The sequence below is a fragment of the Lemur catta genome, chromosome 3, assembly GCF_020740605.2.
Source record: "Lemur catta isolate mLemCat1 chromosome 3, mLemCat1.pri, whole genome shotgun sequence".
NCBI classification, from domain to species: Eukaryota; Metazoa; Chordata; class Mammalia; order Primates; family Lemuridae; genus Lemur; species Lemur catta.
The window spans coordinates 109,398,299-109,421,260 of record NC_059130.1 but is presented as its reverse complement, the minus strand read 5'-3'; the positions used below and the strand labels follow the sequence as shown (position 1 = coordinate 109,421,260).

The window sequence follows — 22,962 nt, the reverse complement described above, 5'->3', positions numbered from 1 at the left end:
CCGAGAAGGAAAAATTTGAGGTTAGCTCTTCAGAGAACCAACTGATTGTCTAAGAAGAGGTTTGGGTCCATTTCAGCCATTTCAGTTGGTAACATATGTAACCTCTGTGCATGGGCCAGACTCCCTGCACACATGGAGGGTTTCCTACCCTGACAAACACTTTGGGCCATGATGCTGGCAGGTGGCTGGATTAATGTCAGGATGCGTCTGTTCCATGGAGACTCAGAAGGGTCGCTCTCAGAATAGGGTCCCAGGGGTTACCCTTCTCCTTGCTGGGCAGACAGACCTCCAGGGGCCTGCTGAGGTATGTTGCAAAACAGATCTGAGGGGAAATGCAGGGTAGAGGGAATCACCATCAGCAAGATGAGAATAATTCTATTTTTATTTAACTCAAAGTAGTGGTTCTCAACTAGGCAACTTTGCCCTTCTAGATAGAGTTACTAGATTTAGCAAATAAAAATACAGGACACCTAGTTAAATTTGAATTTAAGATAAACAATGAATACTTTTTTAGTGTAAGTATACAATATTTGAGACATATTTATACTGAAAAATTATTCATTATTTGTTAGAGATTCTGATTTAAATGGGTATCCTGTATTGTATCTGGCAACCCTAACACCTGGGATCATTTGGCAATGTCTGGAGGTGTTTAGGTTGTCACAGCTGGGGTGGGGGCACAGGGGGATTGCAACTGGGATGAGGCTAATTGTCTTACAATGCACAGGACGGCTCCCCACAACAGATAATTATCCAGCTGAGGTTAAAAAATCCTGAACTAGACTCCCCAAGAAGGAAAAAAACCAAGCTGCTCTGTGATGGATTCCCTTCCTTCTCCTTTTCTTCCAATCTTTCTTTCTATGAATATTTGTACATGGTTTGTTTTTTAAGTAAACCTTTCATAAACGCATTACTTACCTTCACAAAGTGCACATATCATAAGTGCACAGCTGGGTAAACTTTTATAAAGTGAACATACCGGTGCAACCAGCGCCATACCAAAAAGCATACACCACTGTTACCCCAGAGGTCCCGGGGTCTCTTCCACTCTCTGTCCTCCACCCTCCCAAGGAACCCACTAATCTGACTTTTACCACCATAGATTAGTTCTACATGGTTTTGAACTTTATATAAATGGAAAAAGTACCATGTGTACTCTTTTGTCTCTGACGTTTTTTGCTCAACATTATGTTTATATGCATATGTTTTAATGGTTGTAACACATAGCATATACATGTATATGGATGTATATATAATATCTTATTTTCTATACCTTATATCATTGTATGTTCCCATTAATTACTATGTAATATTTCACTGGATAGGTTGCCATACCTTATTTAACCATTCCCATATTTAGAATATGAATAATGTTATATTATAATAAACATCTTTATTTGTAAAACCTTTTCTGGTTTTAGGATTATTCCCTTAAGATAAGTTCCCAGAATCAAATAGATTGGTTTAAAGTATGAACATTTTTATGGTTCTTGACATTTTCAATACCAATTTTGACAAAGATGTTGCTCTTAAATGTAAAATTAGAGTTTGATATTGGCACTGGGAGCTAATGTTGAAATTAGAGTCTGAGGCATTAAGCTACAAGGACATTCATCATAGCCTCGTTTTTAAGAGGGAAAAATTGAGAACAATATAAGTATTCTCAAAATGTATTTGGTGAACAGACTATGGTACATCCAAACAATGGAGTACTATGAAGCCATCAAAAGTCATGAAGAAAAACATGTAATCACATGGAAAGATGAGTGCTGTTATAAAACAGTATATGAAACATGGTTCCATTCTTGTCAAGTGCATATTTTTCCATATTTAGGAATATTTCCTGAAAATGGATTTTCAGACACAGTATTAATTATTCAAAAATATGATAGATATTTAATATGCATAAACATGATCGCATTGGTGAATGTATATATGTAGATGATCAGTGGTTCTTGGGGCAATGAGGTCTTCATTCTCCCTCCTCCTTTTCTGCTTGTATTTATATTTTCAAAATTATCTCTAAAAATCTTGTTACTTTTGTATTATCAAAAAGAGAGGACAGTATTTTCCTTGTCTGTTTCCCAGAGTAAGTTTGAAGCTGTGCTGGAGCTGTAAGAACAGGACTTGGCCTAAAGCAAAACTGTGGCAGATGATGTGCTGCGAATACAGCCCCTCAAGCCCAGTTGGGGGTAGGGGTGTCCGGCCACGCTAGATGTGACTCTGTCCTGGGGTCAGCAGTGAGTGTCCCATGATGTTGCCATCTCTCCTCCTTCCCTTGACCCAGTGGGGTTGTCAGGTGCCAAGACAGCAGCCATGATAGCGGCCCTCTCGCAGTCTGCATTTCAGTTTGCACCTTCGCCATCTCTGCTCCTCTCCTCCGCGTAGGTTCTGGAGCCATCGTTGCTGCCATCGTGGTCGTTGTCATCATCATCTTCGCCGTGGTTCTGATCCTGCTGAAGATGTACAACAGGTACAGGATGCCCTGGGCTTTGCAACTGTCTGGTCCCTTCAGTGACACCAGGAAAAATGGGAACTAACACCTGTGGGTGCCTGTTGTGTACCCGGCAGTGTCGATGAGCGGTTAGCAAATGCTCTGGCCCTTGCGGGTCCTTTTTGAAGTCTGTTCTGCTGCAGGAACTTCACAGTGACTGAATATTTTTGTACTTGGAAAGATACTTTTTAAATGTAATAAGGATAATGACAATGATAATGGCCTTAAGCACTTGTACATCATTTACAGATAATAGACAAATGTTTTAGTCCACTTCTCTGGGAGACACTCTGCTAGGTTGCACCAGCGGCCACGTAAGTGTTTGAGGTGACACACACTGGAAGCACACATATCCCAGCTCCACTTTCGGGGACCAAAGAAGGGGAAATGAAATACTATAATTTGATCACATAAAGAATAAATCTTATGTGATACCACCTTCTACTCACAACTTTGCTAGGTTATTCTTTTCAGGGAAGAAATCAAAACTAAAAGGCTATTAAAAAAAACCCACATCATAGAAGACCCGGAAGGCATTTTTTTAAAAGAATTATTGTAGAAGTGTATGTATTGATGAGGAAAGCTGTTACAATATAGTGTCAAAGTTTACAAAACAGTACATACATTATGATCATACATGTGGTTTACACACACATACCCAAGGAAGGTTAACGCAGCAAGGTGTTAACAACCATTGTCTGTGTGATGGGATTGCTCCTTAGTAAGTTAGTGTGTTTTTGCTGGGAGAGGGATGTTCCTTATTTTCAAGGAGTACTAAACATGCATTGTTTTTATGATAATATGAATATTATTTATAAAGGTAGCTAACCTGTATTGATCTCATACCATGTGTCAAGCATGGTTCTAGGATCTTTACATGTATAAATTCATTTAATCCTCACAACCACCCCACAAGGTAGGGACTATTATTATCCTCAATTTTATGTGTTGGAAACAGGTACAGAAAGATTAAGTCACATGCCCAAGGTTGCTCAGCCCTAAATGGCAGAGTTGGAATTCAAATCCAGTCTATCTGGTATCAAAGGAAATACTCCCACCATTACATGTAATAATAATAACATTAAAAATATTTCTAAAAATCTTCAGGATAGTACAATTTGGGTCTGTCCCAAAGCAGGAAGTGGTATCAAGCCCCAGTGTCCACCCTTCATTCCTCTCCATCGTCGCTGGAGCTCTGAGCCCTTTTCTAGGTTGTGATCTGGATGGAGACCCCACTCACCCCACCCTACTTACACTGATGCCTGGGTTGGGAATTAAGAGACCAGGGTTCAGTCTTTGGTTTGTCACAACTAGGCAAGTTATTGAACTTCTCCCTGCCTTTATTTTGTCATTTTTAAAATGGAAGAGTCTCAAAGTGTGATAAATGCATTACGGGTACATTGGAGCATGTACTTGTTCTTCGGAGTATTTAGAGTGAAGTAGCATGATGTCTGCAACTAACTCACAGATGGTGGATGAGTTTAAAAAGTGTGTGTGTGTGTGTCTGTGCACATGCGTGCATGCAAATGGTACAGGGGAGAGAAAAAGCAAATGAAGCAAATTGTTAACAATTGGTGAATTGTTTGCCAAAGGACTGTCTTGGGCTGTTTTGTGCTGCTATAACAGAATACCTAAAACTGGGTAATTTATAAAGGACAGAGATTTATTTCTTACAGTGCTGGAGGCTGGGAAGTCCAAGATCGAGGAGCTGGCATCTGGCAAGGGTCTTCTTGCTCTGTCATCCTGTGGCAGAAGGGCAAAGAAAGGAAGAGAGAAAGCAAGAGATCAAACTCACAGCCTCAAGTCCTTCTATGATAGGCATTAATGCATTCACCAAGGTGGAGCCCTCATGACCTAAACACCCCCCATTAGGCCCCGCCTCCCAAAACTGTTACATTAGGGATTAAGTTTCCAACACATGCTTTATAGGGGACACATTCAAACCACAGCAAGGGTATTCGAGTATTTATTGTACTATCTGTGCAACTTCTCTGAGCATTTGAAATTTTTAAAAAACAACTGCATGTCAACAAGATGAAATATCATGTAGACATTAGAATTCAGGATTGTTGTTAGTTATTGAATTTTATGATATATTAAATGAAATAGGATATACATTTTAAGTACATTCTCTTTTCAACTATGTGAAAAGCTCTTAAATATTCCTAGCAATAAACAGCAAGCATAATGAGGCTGTAAAATTTAATGCACACTGCAGTGCTGAACAGAAAAAATGTAATATCTTCATTTTGTCTTTAATATCGCCACCTATCTGACACTTTACTCATTCATTTATAGGAACAAATAAACCTAAACATCTAATCTAAGTTAAACAAAAAATTCAAGGGCAGACTAGGTCCCTTCCAGTTCTGTGGGTGGCAATTAAGCAATGTGATTTACTGATGATTAACATTAATCTCCTCACCAGAACTGTAGTCACAGAGCCCATTCCCCGCAGCAAACGAGGAAAAAGACTCAACCATGTATGCACATCTCATTACAGGAAAATGAGGATGAGGCGGGAGCTGGAGCCCAAGGGCCCCAAGCCAGCTGCCCCTTCTGCCCTGGGCCCAAATGGCAACAGCAGCCAGCAGCCTGCAACTGTGACCTTCAGCCCTATTGACGTTCACGTGGAGACTCGGTGACCTCTACCCTGGTGCTATCTCCGCCACTGTCCAAAGAACCTTCTCCAGAGGGAAGATCCAGAAGCACACTTCTCTGGCAGCTTCACTTTGAGTTGCTTCTGGTTAGGTCGACAGAGGCATCTTTTATGCAATCTCTGATGCTTCAGGCAATCCTCCACCTCCTCTGCCCTGCCCCACCCCAACTATGTCCATATCCCTGCTGCTACCCTACCAAAAAGCTGCAGAATATTCTTTTGTCATCTGATGAGGTACAGCTATGTTGGGAATCCACTAATGTGGGTTTGGCTCTCTCCCCACAAGACTATAGCTAGACAGACAGACAGACAAACAGGCATAGAGCCACGAGTCTTCTGGTCATAGGTCAGGGGTCAGGAAATGCTTCTGAGAGTGTCCCAATAGGATCTGCCACTGGGATCATATCAGATTAAATGCCATATCCATAGCTTGGCAGAGCAAGATATTCAATCCCATAATGAGGCACAAGGAAACTAACTTGGACTAACTAACCAGAAAACCAACTTGTTAATTTATGACTTGTCCCAGTACTAGAGGCCCACTAGCTAGCTTGTGACAACTGGTCAGCACATTGTTCCCTCTTTAAGAAAGCTTAGGGGAGTGGAGGTAGCAAAAAAAAAAAAAAAAGAAAGCTTACAAGAAAAAGTGAATTCATCTCAAAAGGTTTCTGCTTTGTCAGGAAAAGGAACAGGCGACCTTGAGGAATAGCAGCCTCTAGGATAAGAGCTTGTTGCATTGCCCATGGGCCCAGAACAATCCTGGTGGCTGGTCAGGGTTCCCACTACAGGGTGGACCAACCCTCAGTCTCATTTCTTTGTTCCCCTGTATCTGGATTCTAAGCCACCTTGACTGTAACACCTTATCTCTGAGGGCGGGTGTTTGGAGATTGATTAGATTATGTTTCCTGTGTCCTTCCTGGTCACTTTGTAAAGAGTCAAGGCGTAATCAAAGTACCACATTCACAAACCATTTCTCTGTAGGGAGCTGATCTCTGACTGCTTAGCCTGGAGTACAATCTACTACTGAGAAGGGAAAGTACCTTGGAATTAAGAAGACCTGCCATCCAAGCCCTACTTCTGGTTATGTGGTCTTGGAAAAGTGACTCAATCTCTCCACATTCAGTTTCCTAACCACGACATGGAAATGACAACATCTGCCTTGCTAGGTTATTATAACAAGCCAAGGACTTAGTAAAGCAGCTTGAACATAGTGCCTGGCACCCAGTAGATGCTTGATAAATGGGAGCCAGCATTATTATTATGGGTTTTCTTCAATTGCAAGATATACATTTGTTCATGTTTTAATGATTCTGAAACCAGAATGTTTTACAATTGATGGATCTGTTAGTATAATTATATTTTTTTCTTCCCTCTCAAAATTGTTTTTAATCAATTGTGTATCTTACAATTGATGGCATCTAGGAAACAAGGTAATAAACCTTTATTCTGTTACAGAAAGTAACACTCTGACATGTAACCTCAAATTCTAGAAGTCTCTCTCTTGGAGTCAGAAATCCCTTTTGAGGGGAAATTGAGAGCCAGGGAGGTAAGAGGTCTAACCCAGGGCCACACAGCTCATGTCGTCCCACTGTAAGAACATTCAGTGGAATAACTGGAGAAATACTGGCAAATTCTTCCTCCCCAGCCATCATTGCTTCCTACTGTTTAAATATCCCCCAAATACCAGGCACTTTGCTAGTTGCTTCCACATAAGTTGTCTCATAGGATTTAATTTTCCCATTAACTCTCGGGAGAGAGTTTCCATTTGCAGATGAAAATTTCTGACTCAAAGAGAAAAGAGAAAAAAAAATTACCAGGCAAAATCACACAACTAGTAAGTTGCAAAGACAGAACTCAAAACCAGGTCTCTTGACTCCAAAGTCCATCTTTTTGTTATATCATATTCCCCTCGGCCACCCTGGCTCAAAGAAGCCCATATTCTTTTGTGAGTTGAAAAAGAAGAAGACAGGCTAGTGTATGTGTTTGAGTGGAAGTCAGGGGTCTAGCCCAAGCCGCAAGTGAGGGCAAAAGCCCCTTTGGTAGCCTCTTTCAGGCTTCCACGATCATAGCCAAAGGAGCCCTTTCTCAACCCACCCAAGCTCTAAGGATTCCTACTTCATTCACCCTACCACATAGGCCCAAGGAGCAAGGGTGGAATGGCATACAACCAGGGCAAAGCCATTTCTTTGAGGACTCAAGCCCCAAGCAGATATGCTCCCCTACGCATACTGCTTTAAAAAAAAAATTGGAATATTTCACCTCTAAAACTACAGTCTTCTACCCACTATAGAATTTTCCGGCAGTTGTCCTCTAGTATATGTTCTTTTGCTAAATGAAGGCTTGGAAATGGAGGAAAGAGGGGGAGACAGAGTGGTGAGGGGGAGGCAAATAAAAGGATTTTCATATTTTGTTTTTGACCCATGAAGATAATTCAATAAATATCCTCTAAGAAGGGCTCCTATGTGCAAGTTGAGATGCTACTAAGTACACTAAGACACGTTCCCTGCTCTCGAGGAGTCAGCTGGGCTCATGGCAGGGATGGTACAACACAGTTATGTACTTTGTTTCTGACGAGGTGCCTTTATTAACTGAGTGGATGCTGCCTTATTTGGCCACTGAATCAATAAAAGATATTAAACGCTTAAAGAAAAATGTCTAAAAATAAAAAGGTTTAAATCAAATATATTGAGTTGATTTCAAATACCTTTTCTAAAACTTCCCTTCCCCAACCATGTAAATAGAGTCCTATGGGAAAGCCTGAGCCTTTTCAAACATTGTATTATAACTTCTAGAGCCTAATGGAGGCCGGCCACAGTAGCTCATGCCTGTAACCCCAGCACTGCAGAAGGCTGAAGTGGTAGGATCACTCAAGGCCAGGAATTCAAGACCAGTCTGGGCAAAATAGTGAGATCTCATCTCTAAAAAAAAAAAAAAAAAACAAACAAAAACAACAACAACAACAAAAAAACTTAGCCAGGTGTAGTATTGCACACATGCAGACCCAGCTACTCAGGAGGCTGAGGCAAGAGGATCGCTTGAGCCCAGGAGTTTGAGGCTGCTATGATCATGGCACTGCAGTCCAGCCTAGGTGAAAGAGCAAGAACCTATCTCAAAAAAAGAGAAGACTGATGGAAGGCCAGGCACAGTGGCTCACTCCTGTAATCCTAGCACTCTGGGAGGCCGAGGTGGGAGGATTGCTTAAGGTCAGGAGTTCGAGACCAGCCTGACCAAGAGCTAGACCCTGTCTCTACTAAAAATAGAAAAATTAGCCAGGCATGGTAGTACATGCCTGTAGTCCCAGCTACTCAGGAGGCTGAGGCAGAAGTATTGCTTGAGCCCAGGAGTTTGAGGTTGCTATGAGCTAGGTTGATGCCAGGCATGCTGGCCTGGGGGACAGAGCGAGACTTTGTCTCATAAAAAAAAAAAAAAAAGAAAGAAACCATTGCCTAATCCAAGGTCCCAAAGATTTACTCCTTTGTTTCTTGTAAGAATTTTATAGTTTTAGATTTTACATTTAAGTCTATGATCTATTTTGAGTTAATTTTTGTACATGATGTGGTTACATTTTATATGTGGTCCAACTTCATCCCTTTACATGTAGATATTTAGTTGTCCCAGCACCATTTGTTTAAAAGACAAATTTTCCCCACAGAAGTGTTGGTACCCTTGTAAGAATCAGTTGACCATAAATATGAGGGTTTACTTCCGGACCTTGAGTCCTATTCCATTGATCTATATTTCTATTCTTATACCATTACTTGATACACTATTTTGATTTTCAGTAACTTTTAAATTCAGGAAATGTGAGTTCTCCAAATTTTTTTCTGCCCTCCATTGTTGTTTTTCTTTTTCAAGATTATTTTAGCTATTCTGGGCCCCCTGTATCTCCATATAAATTTTTGCATCAGCTTGTCAATTTTGCAAAAAAGGCAGCTGGGATTTTGATAGAAATTGAGTTGAATCTGTAGATCAATCTGGGAAGTATTGCCATCTTAACAATATTAAGTCTTTTGATCCATGAACATGGATTTCTTTTCATTTATTTGGGTCTTTAATTTTTTTCAAAAAAATTTTTGACGCTTTCAGTGTACAAATCTCTCACTTTTTTTCTTAAATTTATTCCTAAGTATTTTATTCTTTTAGATGCTGTTGTAAATGGAATTTTTCTTAATTTTCTTTTTGAACTGTTCACTGCTAGTGTATAGAAATGCAACTGATTTTGCATGTTAATTTTCTATCCTACAATTTTGATGAATTTGTTTATTAGCTCTTACCAGTTTTTTTTGGTTTGCTTTTTTTGGTGAAATCTTTAGGGTTTCTACATATAAGATCATGTTATTTGCAAATAGAGACAACTTTACTTCTTCCTTTACAATTTGGGTACCTTTTATTTCTTTTACTTGCCTAATTGCTCTGGCTAGAACTTCTAGTACTATGTTGAAGAGAAGCAGACATTCTTGTCTTCTTCCTGATCTTAGGGGAAAGCAACCAATCTTTCATCATTAAATATGTTAGCTGTGAGTTTTTCATAGATGGTCTTTATCAGGTTGAGGAAGTTCACTTCTATTCCTAGTTTAAGAGTTTTTATCAGGAAAGAGCATTGGATTTTGTCAACTGCTTTTTCTGCATCAATTAAGATAATCATATGGCTTTTGTCTTTTATTCTGTTAATATGGTATATTACACTGATTGATTTTCATGTGTTAAACTAATCTTGTATTACTGGGATAAATCCTATTTAGTCCTGGCATAAAATATTTTTTATATGTTGCTGGATTCTGTTTGCAGTATTTTGTTGAGAATTTTTATATCTATGTTCATAAGGAATATTGGTCTGTCATTTTCTTTTCTTGTGATGTCTTTGTCTGCTTTTGGTATTACAGTAATCATGGCCTTATAGAATGAGTTGGGAAGCATTACCTCATTTCTTATTTTTTGGAAAGGTTGGTGCTAATTCCTCTTTAAACATTTGGCAGAATTTACCAGTGAAGCCATCTGGGTCTGGCCATTTCTTTGTGGGAAGTTTGTTATTGTTTTAATCACTATTTCTAATTCAATCTCTTTACTTGTTATAGGTCTATTCAGATTTTCTATTTCTTCCTCAGTCAGTTTTGGTAATTTGTGTCTTTTTAAGAATGTGTTTATTTCATCTAGGTTAGCTAGTTTCTTGGCATACAATTTTTCATAGTATTCCCTTACAATCCTTTTTATTTTTGAAAGATTAGTAGTGATGTTTTCGCTTTCATTCCTGATTTTAGTCATTTTAATCTTTTCTTTTTTTTTTTTTCTCTGTTTGACAGAGCTAAAGGTTTGTTGATTTTCTTGATTGTTACAAAGAACCAAATTTTGGTTTTGTTGATTTTTCTTTATTATTATTTTTCTGCCTTTCTTTTCTTTTCTTTCTCTTTCTTTCTTTTTTTTTTTTTTAAGACAGGGTCACCCACGCTGGAGTGCAGTGTACAATCGTAGCTCACTGTAACCTCAAATTCCTGGGCTCAAGCAACCCTCCTGCCTCAGCCTCCCAGTAGCTGGGACTACAGGTATATGCCACCACACCCAACATCTTTCTTGCTCACATTCATACCAGGCATTGGAGTTAAAATGGTGAGCAAAATAGACATGGTCCCTGACCTATCAGAACTTATCCTCCAGCAGGGAAGACAGACAAAAAAACAACTACAATATAGAACAATTCCTTTTGTGATAGGAGGAAGTTCAAGGTGTTTTATAAACCTCTTGTTGAGGCACCAAGCTCAGTCTGGAGGTTCATGGGTTGGGAGGATGCGGTGTTGTGATATATATATATATATATATATATATATATATATACACATATATATATAGGTTTTGGTCCAGGTTCCTGGCTCGTAACTCCCATAGTTCTTGTTATAATATAATGTTGGGGCACTATAGGCCTGAGGAGCAGGCCTCAGGAGATAGAAGCTCTCTCTCTGACCTTCTCCTGTCCTCCTTTTACCTGATCTGGTTGTGGGTCAAAAGACCCTCATTCTAGAAAAGAGCCTGTCTCGTTCCTGGTGAAAGGAATGCTACACAGAGAGGCCAGGAAGAATCTGGAAGGTCTTGCTGGGTTTAGATCATGAACTTTTTGTGCAACTACATTTCTACATGGTTGTCAATCATGCTTACGTAAAGAAGCCTCCATAAAAGCCCAAGAGGACTGGGTTCAGAGAGCTTCTGGACAGCTGAACACTGAATCTCTCCAAGCTGAATCTCTCCAAGGAGATTCCTGGAGGTTGGCCTGCCCACGGAAGGCATGGAAGCTCTGTGCCTCTTCCTCCATACCCTGCCCTACTCATCACTTCATCTGCATCCTTTGTAATATCCACTATTGGTAAAATAAATTGGCTAACATTAAATTGGTAAATATAAGTAAGTGTTTCTCTGAGTTCTGTGAGCCATCCCAGCAAATTAATCAAACCCAAAGAGGGAGGGGGTCATGAGAATCCTAACTTGAAGATGGTCAGTCAGAAGCTCTGAAGGCCTAGACTTGTGACTGGTATCTGTATGGGGGGACTATTTGGGGACTGAGTCCTTACCCTGTGGGATCTGACACTATCTCCAAGTAGTTAGTGTCGGAATTGAATTAGAGGACACCCAGCTGGGGTCCACTGCTCAATGTGTGCAGGAAAACCCTACATTTGGTCATAGAAGTCCTTCTCAAAGCAGAGGGGTAAAGCAAAGGCTCCCCAGAAAATAACACCTAAACTAAGATTGACAGATTGAGTAGGAGTGAGTCAAGGGAAGAGTGGGAGGAGAGGAAGAGATAAAGAACAAAGCTCTGCAGAAGAGAAAAGCTTCAATTTAGCAGAAGTCCAGAGAAGATAGGGGGAGATGGGCTAGGAAGGAAAAAGAGGCTCAGTATGAAGGATCTTTAGTTCTTGGCTATTTTAAAGGCACTGGGGAGCCACTGAAAATACTGGAGCAGGGAAGTGACAAGATCAGATCTGTGCCTTAAGGAGATTAATCCTGCTAGCCTGTGCAGAATGGATTGGTGTGGGAGCGACTGGAGGCTGGGAGAACAATTTAGAGTCTATGGCAAGAAGTAACAGGCACATCTGTGTATCTGTTAGTTTTAAAATGCCTTTTCTAAATAGCCCGCTAATTGTCAAGTTTTGTTCTTTTTCTTTTTTTAAGTAGCTATTTGTGGGTGTGCAGTAACCCAACAAAAATGTCTCCAGGAATCGTCTCAGGCCCACTGGATGGGAGCACAAAGCAGGGGCATTGTCTCAGCTCTGTAGCCCTTTGTCCCAGGACACCCATTCCCTGCACAGAAAATTTCCTGGCAAAGAAGCAAACTGCTGTGGTTCAGCAGATACTACTGTCCCGGACTCTGAGAGTCGGCACATTCGGGGGAAGCAGGTAGAAACAAGACCTTCAGGTCTCTGGTGATATAAAATGCTCTTTGTCTGATTACAGCCCAGGTATTATCAGGGAGGGTGCCTTGCTGGCTCACATTCAATCTCTTGGATGAATTTTACCTGGCCCCTGACGCTCTTACAGAAAGCTGCAGCGCCTTAATTGATCACAGAGAAATATAATAACCAATGTATTCATTTTTCCCAGCCTTCCAGTTCGTGCCCTGGGGTGGGGCGTGGGAGTAAAAGTGAAAAAAAACATTAATGTATGAGTATTTACAACGTTGAATTGAAGGACCTGTGAATTGGGCAGTCTGCTCTGCATAATAAAGAGCAGAAGGGGAAAAGAGGGTGATGTTTGTTTCATTTTGTTTGTCTCCCACTCCCTCCTCCCTGTTCCCCTTTGGAGAAGGTTCTACCATTCTCTCCAATTCATGGCACACTGTCATCTTTGACCATGTAGAGCCTCTCTTGTTTTATACTTTTTTCCACTTATCCTGAATTTCTACTTCTACTTTTCTTCTCCATTATAGACACCCCCTTTAATTTATTCAATATGTTTCAGATTAAAAACAAACAAAAACCCTCTGTTGACCACACAGGCCCCTTCAGGCACTGCCCCACCTCTCTGCTTCCCTGGGCAGCACAAATGTTCAAAAGTGCTGTCCCTACTTGCCACACCTGCTTCTCTTCCACGTCTCTCTAGAGCCCTCTCCAATTAGGCTTTCATCCCTGTCACTGCACTAAGTTGTCCTCTCCAGATCGACTCAATCCTCCACCCTCATTTTCTCTACTTATCAGAATTGGGCATAGCCAATCACTCCCTCCTTCTGGAAATATTTTCTTGCTTGGCCTGTGAGACGCCATCTCTCTTGGTTCTCTTCAAATTCACTGGCCATTCCTTTTCAGTCTCTTTTGCTGGCTCCCCACCACCTTCCTGACTTCTAAATAACAGAGCGCCTCTGAGTTTGGTCTCAGACTTCTTGACTATCTACGCTCACTCCATTGGTGACCTCACCTAATCCCGTGATTTAAATACCATGTATATGTTATGGCTCTCAGATATGTATCATCAGACCTCTCCCCTGAATTCTAGACAAAAATGGCCAACAGACCACTTGATATCTCCACTTGGATATCTAATAGGCATCTCAAACACAGCCAAAATCAAAGTCTTCTTTTTCCCACCTAAACCTACTCCCCCACCCCCATACAATACTTTCCCACTTAATGAAAAGCAACTCCATTCTTCCACATGCTCAGACCAAAAACCTCAGTGACATCCTTATTTCCTCTAGTTCCCTCACACCAACTCATCAGTACATTGCTCTGTTTTTAAATTAAATATCTTCTCCTAGTTTGCAATTTGTCTTTGTACTCTTTTTGTGGTATCTTTTGATGAACAAAATTTTCCTCCAGCCCTTAGTCACTTAGTATGAACAAATGTTTTTAATTTAATGTGTTTTAATTTAATTTATCAATTTTTTTCTGTTCTGGTTAGCAACTTATAAAAAAATATTTTTTAAAGTAGTCCTATCCCTGGGTTTTAAAGATACTCTCTTGAAGCATTTTTTTTTTTTTTTTTTTTATGTTTTGCCTTTTACCACCTTATTCTAAGTCACCATCACCTCTGTCCTGGATCACTGTAATAATGGCTCTCCCAACTTCTAGCCTTGTCTCTGCACAATAACCATGCTGATCCTCTAAAAAAAATATCATTTCATCCCTCTGCTAAAAAGCCTCTCATGGAGTCTCATTTCATTCCAAGATCCTAAGCATTTATAGAAACTGAGAGAGGTTGTGGTAGCCAAAGGCCTGTGTGACCTCACCCACCACACCCTTTATGGCTCCTGTAACTCCCTCCCTCGCTCCACTGCAGCCACACACTGACCTCCTTGACATTTGTAGAATGTGCCAAACACACTCCCATCCCAGGACCTTTGCACCTACTGTTCTCTTTGTCTGGAATTCTCTCCCCTCACGTACCCATAGTCTGGCTTCTCCTCTTACAGCAGACCTCAGCTCAAAGGTCATCTTATCAGAAAGGACTTCCCATACATTTTAGATAAATATGATAGATATTTTGTTTCTTACTTTTCTCACTGAACATATTTTTTTAAAGATCTAACCATACTGCTGAATATAAATTCAGTTCATTATTTCTAACCATTGCATAGTAGGCCATTAAGTGCCATATTTTTCTTACTCCTCTCCTTAATAATGAACTCACAGTTGGCTTCCAGCTCCAACTACATATACAACAGGAAATAAACTTTCTCAAACATATACCCGTACAGACCTGTATGAGAGCTTTCTTTCTTTCTTTTTTTTTTTTTGGTGTCTTTTGGGGGCGGGGAGAGGGATGATTTTGAGAGGTGGTCCCTGATTCAACTTGTATTTTCAATTTACAATGGTTTATTGGGATGTAACCTCATCGTAAATTGAGAAGCATCTCTATACCCAGGAGTAGAATTGCTGGGTCATAAGACAAACATAGATATACTTAATTTGACTAAGTAGAGCCAAAAGGCCTTCCAGAGGAAAAGCACACATAATTTATAGCCCCATTAGCAGTTTGTAGAAAATCCTGTTTCTACCACATCCTTACTAGCCCTTTTGAGTTACCTAGACTTCCTAATTTGGGGCAGTATTTTGGATCTAAAATGTTATCTCTTTGTTATTTTAAATTGGATTTCTCTGATTACCAGGTAGGAGCTCGTAGATTTTTAGTTCTAGAGTCTGTAACATTTATGGGGGGAGAAGGGAAAGATCACGATTTATTTAGACACTAATAAAAAGTATAATATTAAGTCATTTATTCACCTTTACTCCCCATATCTCATTGCTTCCTCCTGGGTTTAGTTGTTTTCTTGCTTTGTATTTAACTTTAGCAGTGATTTCAAAGGTCTTTATGTGGCAACATTTTTGAGGTCTTAAATATTTATTCCACTTTAAAGGGAAAAAAGAATATAAATGAGTGTATTTATTACCACTGATCTATATACTTAAAAATGGTTAAGCATGGTAAATTATATATGTATATTTACCTCAACAAAATTTTTCTCTTTTGAGACATAATCTTGCTCTGTCACCCTGGGTAGAGTGCAGTAGTGTCATCATAGCTCACTGCAACCTCAAACTTCTGGGCTCAAAGAGTCCTCCCACCTCAGCCTCCCTCCCAAATAGCTGGGACTACACATGCACACCACAATGCCTGGCTAATTTTCCTATTTTTTTTAGTAGAGATGGGGTCTTTCTTGTGCTCAGGCTGGTCTCGAACTCCCAAACTCAAGCAATCCTCCTGCCTCGCCTCCCAGAGTACTAGTACAGGCGTGTGCCAAATTTTTTTTAAATTTATTTAACTTGGCCAGGCGTGGTGGCTCATGCCTGTAATCCTAGCACTCTGGGAGGCCGAGGCGGGAGGATCGCTCAAGGTCAGGAGTTTGAGACCAGGTTGAGCAAGAGCGAGACTTCATCTCTACTAAAAATAGAAAGAAATTATCTGGACAACTAAAAATATACAGAAAAAATTAGCCGGGCATGGTGGCGCATGCCTGTAGTCCTAGCTACTCAGGAGGCTGAGGCAGAAGAATTGCTTGAGCCCAGGAGTTTGAGGTTGCTGTGAGCTAGGCTGACGCCACGCCACTCTAGCCCGGGAAACAGAGCGAGACTCTGTCTCAACAAAAAAAAAAAAAAAAAATTTATTTAACTCTAGTATTTAAATGACACCATAGCTAGAGATAAAAATTCTAGTTTCAAAGTTCTTTTCCTTCAACACTTTGAAAATGTTACTCTGTTGGCTTTTTGCATCCCAGCTATCAAGAGGTTCTTTTGTTAATGATCTTTTTCTTTCAAGGAGTCCCTCCCCTTCCCATACTGTGTCATATTTGTAAAATACCAAAGGATAAATGTAACAAGTTAAAAAATGACACTGAACATCCTCCAACTCGAGAGTTGGAACATTACCAATATGGTTGAACACTTTATGTCTATGCCCTTTCCTTCTTCCAGCCTACCTTCCAGAGGGAACCACTTTCCTGAACATTCCTCGCTTTAAAAATAATTGTATCATAACTTGATGCTTTCCTAAAAAATACATTTTGCTAGTTTTCCAACTTTTTATAAATGAGCTCATACCATGTATAGTCTTCTGCAACTTGTTTTTTTCCCACTCCATTTTATGTTTATAGTTTCATCTTTTTTGTTGTCTGTAGCTGTACTTAATTCTATTTCCTTCTGTATAACAGCCCACTTTTTAAACATATTACCATTTATTTATCTATTATCCTGGTGACAGATATTTAGGTTATTTTGGTTTTTTCCAGTAGGAAGAATATTGCTATGGATATTTTATACATTTCTCTTGGTACACATATGTAAGAGTCTGGAGTGGAAATGCTGGGTCATAAGGTTTGTACATCTTTATTTGATAATGTCTAATTGTTTTCCAAAGTATTTGTTCCAATTTAGTTTCCTACCAGCAGTATATAATAGTTCTTACTATATAAGGACACCATGTTGAGCATATAGTAAGGGTTCAGTTAAAAAACAACCAAACTACTAGCCCTTGTGGAAGTTTACTTATTTCTAGGAACAAGTCCTGCCCAAGCAGAGGTATCCTGAGAGGGTAGAACGCCATCTAGTGACTCCTATTATTAGGAAAAGTGTGAGATTCAGAAAATCCCATATTGTTACTTCCATGTTTTATCTATTTGATACTTGTATATTCGAAACAACTAAGGGCCACGTAAAGTGGCTCATACCTATAATTTCAACACTTTGGGAGGCCAAGGTAGGAGGATCACAGAAGTTCGAGACCAGCTTGGGCAACATAGTGAGACCCCAACTCTACAAAGAATTTTTAAAAAATTACCGGGGTGTGTATTCCCAGCTACTTGGGAGGCTGAGGTGGGAGGATTGCTTGAGTCCAGGAATTCGAGTTTCCAGTAAGCTACGATGGTGCCACAGCCACTGCACTTCAGCCTAGGTGACAGAGCGAGATCCTGTCTCTAAAAAAAACAAAACAAAAAACACACCAAAAAAAACCTAGAAATCTTATTTGACAGCCTGACATATGAATGATAAATTCAACTAGGCTTTTATTTTCCTTTATTGCCAAGAAATTTCTGGCCTTTATATGGTTAACTTCAATGAACCTGATTATTTATAGAATGGAAAAGCAATAAATAAAAGTGTCACACAATTATCATCGACAATGGAATAAATATGGAGAAGGCCATGAGGAATTCTAGAATCATAAATCAATTTAATATGAAAAATGTGAAATATACTGACTAGTGGAACATTCCAGAGCTGCGAAGCTATTGTTCTTGTACTGTAAGGTCAGACTTAAACAATTTGACTACTAAAACTTTTAGTAATAATAGTTATACTTATCCCTGCTGTTAAAATTTCATACTTTCTTGATAAAAATTTATTCTTATATCCAGAAAGTTTATTCTATGATGGAAATCCTCAGCTTTGGCAGAATATTGTTTTAAACACTCAACTATTCTGTATTTAGCCAAAATGGGTTTTTGTTGCACATCTACTTAGAACCTATTATTAATATTTGCCAAATTCTGATTTGGGTACTGAGATAAAGAGAGGAGAGAGACAGTCCTTCTTTTTAAAGAGTTTATCTTATGGGGGACAGGGTAGAGATTAGTATACACATGATTAGAATATAGTATAAAACATGCTATGAGAGCATAGGTGGAATGTGGAATCCTGTTTGAGAGGCCTGGAGCCAGTGTTTTTGGAGGGCTCAGCAATCCCCTAAAAGGTAATCAGATGTTATGTACTGAGTCCCACTCAAGCAGAAATGCTTCGTGGAAGAGGTCATATCTAAACTCAATCTTAAGGGAAGAATCAGAGCTGACCAGTTAAAGGGTTAGGGGTACGGTCAGGTGAGATGGCTCATGTCTATAATCCCAGCCCAGAAGTTCGAGGTTGCAGTGAGCCATGATCACACCACTGGACTCCAGCCTGGGTGACAGAGTGAGACCATGTCTCAAAAAAAAAAAAAAAAAAGTGGGGGGGTGTTGTTAAGGGTAGAAAGGAAAGGTGAGGAAGGCAAAGGAAGGGCTGAAAGGGAAGGAACAGTGGTTTCAGACCAAAGGGATAGAATATGCGCAAAGGTCTTGAGAGGAAAGAATACAGTTCATTCTAGTTCTAGAAGTATACAAGCTGCTGTACTTACATATTTTCAACTTACAAATACTATAGTAGCTACAAGATGACCTCCCTCAATGATCCTCCCCTGCTAGTATTCATGTCCTTGTGTAGTCCCCTCCAACACCAAGTAGGGGTAGCCTGTGTAACCAATATGATATTGTGAAAACTATGTATACGACTTCTGAGGTTATGTCATAAAAGACATTGTGGCTTCTGTCTTGTTGTCTTTTGGATCATTTGCTCTGAGGGAAGCCAGCTGCCATGCCATGAGGACGCGCAAGCAACCCTATGGATAGGTCAATTTGGCAAGGAACTGAGGCTCCTTGCCAATAGCCATGAGTGAGCCTTATTGGAAACATCTTCTAGCCTCAGTTGAACGTAGCCTTGACTATATCCACTTGAAAGATTAGCCTCTTGAGAGACTGAGGCTTAATTGGGTGAGCCAGAACCACCCAACTAAGCCTCTCCAAATTTCTGAAGCACTGAAACAGTATGATACAACAAATACTTATTGTTTTAAGTTGCTAAATTTGAGGAGTATTTGTTATGCAGCAATAGATAATTAATACACTCACTGATGTGCTCAAAGACATCTTCCATAGCAAAATGCACAAGTTTCTGTCCATCAGACAATTTCATCTCAGCTATCAGATTACTTTAGTCCATACATAGCTTGCTTGGTAAGTCTGCATAGTTTTTGAGGTATTTTATGAAGATTGTTAATCCTGTTATACATGGGAAACACAAAAGCAGAGTTGAAAGAAAGAGGTATATGATACAAACAAAAGTGGACATGGTAACAAAGATGAAAGTGATAAGAAAATTACAAAAGCTGCACCTGCCTATGGGATGAGTTGTCAGTAGGGGTGATTCTGAAGAACAGAGGGAATAAGCAACAGGTGAAACACCTATACCATCATCAGCAATCACTAAGCAATGATGAAAAGTGGTTAACAAAATGGAAAAATCTGAGTATGTGCCTAGAGGATCTGCACCAAGGTTGGATGGCTATTAGCTTTTTGAGGCTCAGAGTTTATTTGAGGGCTTAAAGACCAGACTTAGCAAAAGACCCACCAGTGGTTTCACTGGGGATGGCTTCCTGGCTTTAAGATCTATTTAGATCTGCACAGCATCAGAGTCAGCAGGAAGTGGTGTCTACAAAATCCTTCACTGCCAAGTAGTTCTCCACTGCACCTGCAGGGATCATCAGTGAGGTGGGTCGTCTGCCTCTGCAGGTTTTTCAGGGCAGACCCTTACTGACAGAATCCATGGCTGTAACATTTTCCCCAAGCATCTACTTAGCAAACTTCACGTTTTTACTCAACTGTCACTCAGGCCTACTCTGTTGCCCCACTGGAAATTGCTCACACACCCTCTCTGCATCCTGATGCCCCTTACTCTAATCTATTTTTTCCATAATATTTATCACTTAGTATTTGTTTAACCTATTTTTAATGTTCGTTTATTGTCTCTTCCCCACACTAGAATGTAAGCTCCCTGAAGTCTGGGTGTTTTGTCTGTTTTGTTCACTGTATCCCTAGGATCTTAGAAAAGTGACACATGGTACAGGCTCAATAAAAATTTGTTGAATGAATGAAAGCTTTGTGAGAATCAAAGACAGGGAAATGAGTGACCTCCACAGAACAAGCCACTTGACCGAATGGAATTTTGAAATCACAACCCCCTACATTTCACTGACTGTTTCCCATAGTTCCGATTAGTCAGTTTTAGCCTTCCTTCACTGAATTGCACTAGATGAGGTCAAAGGAGATAGGGAGCATCAGGTAGGATTTAGGTTTTTGCTCTATGAACAAAGATAGGCCACTGGAGGGTTTTGAGATGAAACTGTCTAAGGTTTTCTAACAGGATTTGCCTGCCAGCTGTATTCAGAGCAGATGCTGAGTGTTAAGGGTAGAAGCCTGGAGACCAGTTAGGAGGCTGGTGCAGTTCAGGCAAGAGATGATGGTACTCTGAACCACCATTACGGCAGAGTAGGTTTCTGGATGGTTTGGAAGTGGGATGTAAAAGGAAAGAGTCCAGAAGAACACCAAGGCTTCTGTCCTACACAAAGAGAAAGATATTGCCATTAACTGAGACAGGAACGACCTGGGGAGGGTCAGGTCCTTTGTTTTTGGTCTTGGTGCAAGGGGAGAGAGAGGGAGGAATCAATCTGGAGTTCAGCCATGGTCATGTTAAGTTTCTGATGTCTTTCAGGCGTCCAGGGGGAAATGTCAACCAGGCAGTTGCCGGTAGAAGTACAGGAAAGACGTCTGAGCTGGAGATACATGGATGACGGCAGCAAATAGCTCGAGCTTAAAGCCACGAAAACGAACAAATAGACACTTGCAGATGTGAAAAGTGCCCTGAAGAAAGAGTAGGAAAAAGGCGAGAATGTTTGTGCGGGAGGAAATTTTACGAAAGATGGCCAAAGGCCTGAGAAAGGATCACCTGCTTTCTCGCTAAGAAACGAGAAGGGAGAGTGAGAGCTTGCTTGAAAGCCTGGCAGAGTGCCTCCACTCGTGCAAGACCCTTCCGGCCAGAGCAAAGGCACGGAGGCAGCAGAGCTGGGCAGGCGAGGCGCCCCGAGGTGGCAGCCCGCCGGGGCGCCCGCAGCTTCTCCGCGTCAGTGCCCCCGTCCGACGAGCAGCCCGAGGACCACGGCTCCGTCTCGGGCTTCCCGCCCTTAGCGTGCTTCCCTGGCAGCTGAAACCGAAACTCAGCGAACGGACCAAAGGCCGAGCAAACTGAGCTAGAGTGCAGACTGCGTTTATACGGCACGGCTCGACTCCTTTAGAGCCAATCCTCATAAATGGAAAGCTCGTCAAACCCACACAATCACAACTTTTACAACGGCAAGGGAGGCCGCAGGGCTCCCTTCCGCGCACGGGCCGCCTCACCAGCGTCACTCTGAGGTAAGAGTCTCTCTTCAATGGCTTCATGGAACCCCCAAGCCGGAGACCTTCCCTACTACGGATAGAAGAATGGGTCACGTCACGTTGCGCGAACAAGGCAGGTCACGCGCCACAAAAGGATTCGCAGGGCGGGACGACTGGACAACTCTCCCTCTAGCGCCCATTGGCTGCGATCGCCAGGCTCACCTCCCCCACTGGTTACTGGGGAGCCTCAGGTCGGACAGAAGCCCGCCCACAGGCGCTCGTGCGCACGCGTGGCGGGCTCTCAGCGCACTGAGCAGGCGCGGCCTCGTGTCGGCCGGAGGGGGCGGGTGGAGCGGCGCGCGCTGCGTCCTGGCGCTCGGCTTTCCCTCTGTCGGTCCCGCCCTCCGTCGCGGCGACGCGGTGCACCCTGGGATAGGGAGCGATCTCCGAGCGAGGCAGCAAGATGGACGCGGGATTCTTCCGCGTAAGTAGAAGCGCGAGGATCTGGGGTGAAGCGAGGGGCTTCTTCGTAAGGCCGGGCAGAAGGCCTAAACTTGGGACACGGTAGCCAGTGAAGGAAGGCTTCGGAGATCCTGAGGATCCCTGGGGCTGGCGGACGCTCCCTACTGCGCTGCGGCGAAGACCGGTGCGCCCCTGCGCAGTCTCCTCCTCCGGGATCGTCCCCCCTACGCGGCGGCGACGGTGGCCGGAAAATGGCGGCGGGAATGGGCCGGAGCGGTGCCTCGCTGCTCGCCTGCCTGGCGGAGTCTGCAAGCTGAGCACCACGCGTGCCGCTGGGTCCTGGGGCCTAGCGGAGCCGCGAGGAGGAAGTCCCTAGGGGGAGGCTGGAGGGAAGCCCCGAGGTGTCTGGCGGCTGGAGGACACGGAGAGTACGGGTTGGGGGGCGGGTGTATGCCTCAGGAGAGCCGCTTAGGGAGACGAGGACAGGAAGCGGCGTTTAGCGGCTTTTCTTGAGAAAGAGGGCGCACGCCCCACCCCCAGTCCTCCCTCCGGGTCTTATCGCGGAGGCGCCAGGTCAGAGTTCGCGGGAGCTCCCGCCCAATTTGATATCCCTTCGGGGAAGAGAACTCAGATTAATATGTATTAGGAACGGTTGAATCTCAGGCTCTTTGAGAGCAGAGGGTGCGACGAATAGTAGGCGCGTGTGCGGAGGCAGATTATGGAGCGAATCAACTCTCCTTCCCGCCGTATACCTACACTCCCCTCGTCCCCGTTTGTTTTACTCTTGGAGTCCGCTGGCGAAAAGGTGACTTACCTAGGCTCTCCCGTCACTGCCTGCGCATCGCCTGCGGGCGGGGAAGTTGCCTTGTAGTTGGTCCTCGGGCCCTAGACTTTATCGGGCTGTGCTGGAGCCTGTTC

General features: G+C 42.0%; 2 protein-coding genes and 2 long non-coding RNA genes across 23 annotated transcripts in view; 2 read left to right on the top strand and 2 right to left on the bottom strand.

The window, feature by feature from the left end:
* The window catches only part of LOC123634400 (non-compact myelin associated protein), a 34,591-nt gene extending 26,983 nt beyond the window's left edge, over window positions 1–7,608 (top strand). For all 7 annotated transcript variants that reach the window (XM_045545987.1, XM_045545983.1, XM_045545980.1 and 4 more), the window contains 2 exons: window positions 2,389–2,473; window positions 4,998–7,608. In XM_045545987.1, coding sequence (XP_045401943.1) covers window positions 2,389–2,473; window positions 4,998–5,139 — 227 coding nt within the window. In that variant the 3' untranslated portion in view covers window positions 5,140–7,608. The remainder of the gene's footprint in view (window positions 1–2,388; window positions 2,474–4,997) is intronic.
* LOC123634403 lies at window positions 1,885–4,206 on the bottom strand. The gene is made up of 2 exons (XR_006733901.1): window positions 4,169–4,206; window positions 1,885–2,453 (listed from the first exon to the last, which is right to left on the bottom strand). It is a non-coding gene; the product is annotated as an uncharacterized LOC123634403 (long non-coding RNA).
* LOC123634402 lies at window positions 4,220–21,771 on the bottom strand. Its single transcript, XR_006733900.1, has 3 exons — window positions 21,604–21,771; window positions 17,403–17,538; window positions 4,220–4,237 (listed from the first exon to the last, which is right to left on the bottom strand). It is a non-coding gene; the product is annotated as an uncharacterized LOC123634402 (long non-coding RNA).
* Window positions 21,772–21,828: 57 nt separating this feature from the next.
* Window positions 21,829–22,962, top strand: part of SRRM1 (serine and arginine repetitive matrix 1) — a 28,120-nt gene continuing 26,986 nt past the window's right edge. For all 14 annotated transcript variants that reach the window (XM_045545976.1, XM_045545973.1, XM_045545972.1 and 11 more), the window contains exon 1: window positions 21,829–22,066. In XM_045545976.1, coding sequence (XP_045401932.1) covers window positions 22,046–22,066 — 21 coding nt within the window. In that variant the 5' untranslated portion in view covers window positions 21,829–22,045. The remainder of the gene's footprint in view (window positions 22,067–22,962) is intronic.